At 40.1% G+C, this 2,574-nt stretch overlaps 1 protein-coding gene across 3 annotated transcripts in view; it reads left to right on the top strand.

Annotated features, from left to right (window-relative positions):
- The first annotated feature begins 10 nt into the window (after nucleotides 1–10).
- The window catches only part of LOC106937989 (heat shock 70 kDa protein 12A-like), a 7,759-nt gene continuing 5,195 nt past the window's right edge, over nucleotides 11–2,574 (top strand). The window contains exons 1-2 of one of the 3 annotated variants that reach the window (XM_015019778.1): nucleotides 11–209; nucleotides 636–1,443. In XM_015019778.1, the coding sequence (XP_014875264.1) occupies nucleotides 683–1,261 (579 nt within the window). In that variant the 5' untranslated portion in view covers nucleotides 11–209; nucleotides 636–682 and the 3' untranslated portion in view covers nucleotides 1,262–1,443. Of the gene's footprint in view, nucleotides 216–635; nucleotides 1,444–2,574 lie in introns of those variants that run through there. The other 2 variants (XM_015019779.1, XR_001422506.1) reach the window with 2 other exon arrangements.

The following is a 2,574-nucleotide window of genomic DNA, read 5'->3' as shown; positions in this document are numbered from 1 at the left end:
AGAGACGGAAGATAAATGAACTAAAAACCTGAATCTCCCTGTAAAAACATTGATCATTGTTCATAGAGCAGCTCAGTGAGGTTTCTGTGTTTCTACAGATCCAGCAGGAGGTCAGGAGGTCGTACAGTTTACTGTGGAACCAGAAGAAACCAAAGTCCTGCTGGAGACCCAAAGAGACGGGAAACGGTACCTTGTTGTCGACTGTGGAGGTAAAAGTTACTCACCGTTATTAAAGGTTTAAAGACGAGTTTTAAAAACATTTTTATCCACAGTAAACATGTTGAAGTGATGTTGTGTTGCCCGGTGGATCAGCTGGTTTCTCTGCTGCCTTGCAGCAAGAAGGTTCTGGGTTTGAATCCCAGTCTGGGGTCTTTCTGCATGGAGTCTCCATGTTCTCCCTGTTCATGCCTGGTTTCTCTCTGGGTACTCCGACTTCCTCCCACAGTCCAGAAACATGACTGTTGGGTTAACTGGTCTCTGTTTGTCCCCCACAACTCTGTGGGGACAATTGGATAAATGATGGATGAATTAATCTCTTTGATTAATGTTTGTAGAATGTGAGTTAAAATGTGTGATAAGTTGTTTCCTGAGATTTTTCCATTAATATATTTTATTCTCTTCCTGTTTGTCAACAGATAGACATAGTCACTTCACTGTTCATGAAGTCCTGGAAGGAGGAGACATGAAGGTGCATGAGACCTTTGAAATATGGCGGGGAGAAAAATACGTGGACAATGAATTCAAACAGTTCCTGGAGAAAATTTTCTCTGTTGGAATCTGGAAGGAATACGAGAAAAACTTCCCCAATGAGGTTCAGAAAATCATGTATGATTTTACTTGTCTGGATGAAGATGTTCAGATCCGTTGCCCGGGTAACCTGGTCATAGTGGCTCAGAAACAGAAACAGATTGAAACTTTCTTTGATTCAGTGGAAGGAGCTTCCTGGGATGATGGATCTATCAGGATCTCCAGAGAGAAACTGAGATCTTTCTATGATTTTAGTCTGCAGATAATCACAGAGACACTCAGAGAAATATTAAACCAAAATCTCAACATTGGTTTTAGTGTGTTAGTGGGAGGATTGGCTGAGAGCCAGATTCTACGTCAGCACATCACTGATCAGTTTGGACGTCAGTATAAAGTCCTGTGTCCTCTTAGACCCCAGGAAGCGATTCTGAAAGGAGCCGTAGAGCTGGGGAGAAACCCAGAGATGGTGGAGCCTCAGAGGAAACGTCCAGCTTGGTTCAGATGTTGGTCATGAGATTTTTGTTCTTAATCAGACAATGTGTATAGCTTTCTTGTGTTTTATTTTGTGTTTGTGATTGAATAACTTTTTCCATGTTCAATTTTTTTGTTGTTTTGTACCAGAAACCAATAAATCAGTTCTACAGACTTCAGTTTGTAAACTGAATTAAAAATAAAAGTTAATTTGATTTAACCTGGTTCTCCTTCCTCCCTTCTGTTTGTTCTGGTTCTGATTCTTTATTTTGAGTCATTTGATTTTTGATTGCAGGATTAATTTAGACCTGAACGTTAAGCACCATAATGTAGGTGTTAATATTAAAAAATCCTGTAAGTTTAATTGTTTTATTGTGATTTTTACACAATGAAAGCTTTAGAAAACTAATATTTGCTCTTAAGTTTTAGCTTCAATTAATTAATAAACCATCTGAAGAAGTTTCAGGTGGTTTATTGTTCATGTCCTATTTTTATATAGTTGCACATTTATTAAAATCTCCAAGTAATATTTTTGAATAACTAGTTTTCTTATGGGTTTAATTAGTGTGTAATGTTTGGTCATTAACATTATTTCAGATAAAATAGAGATAAAAATACATAAACCACAGATGAAAACATTGATTTATTTTTAATTCTTATTCCACTCAACATTTCCTGCAGGCAGCAGCTGCAGTAACACATTTAATCACTAGATGGCGCACTGAAACCAGAAAAGATGGAGATGGTTTGGTTTAAGTTGCGCCACATTTAATGACGTCAGAGCCGCTAGAAGTTGAGTCTGAACAGAGACCTTCATCATGATCTGAGCTCCTCCTCTTCCTCCTGTGACAGACAGAGGAGATCTGAGAGGAGCAGCAGGAGGAAGAAAGTGAGGAAGAGGAGGAGTCCTGCTGCTGAATGAACGGCTTGTTGGAGTGAAGAACAGGATCTGATCAGAGGACTGAAGTTCTCCTGCTGCTGCTTCATCAGGTTCCTCTGCTGCTGCATCAGGTTAGACCTGCTCACTAACTTTCACCTTTAGCTGCTTTGACCTCCGACCTCTGAGGTGGGCAGAGTCAGAGCTGCTTCACCTTCATCTTCTTAATGTCTGAAAACAAGCTGCAGATTATCTGAGTTTCCAGGTCAAAGGTCAGTCTGATGGCCTTTCTGCTGCATGTTCTCCTGATGTTGGTGATGAAATGAAGAGTCTGTTTCAGTTTTCCTGTTTTCTTCTGGCTGCTGCAGAGAAATGGAGATGAAGGATCATCAGTCAGACTGAACTGCTGCAGCCTGTTCAGAGCTGAGATGAGATTCAGTCTCACATGATGGACAATTATCACCTGGAGGCTCTTTAAA

Source organism: Poecilia latipinna, unplaced genomic scaffold (genome assembly GCF_001443285.1).
Source record: "Poecilia latipinna isolate Pla-1442-1.1 unplaced genomic scaffold, P_latipinna-1.0 Scaffold2482, whole genome shotgun sequence".
NCBI lineage: Eukaryota > Metazoa > Chordata > Actinopteri > Cyprinodontiformes > Poeciliidae > Poecilia > Poecilia latipinna.
The sequence above is the reverse complement of the archived record's forward strand: the minus strand, read 5'-3'. Positions and strand labels throughout refer to the sequence as shown.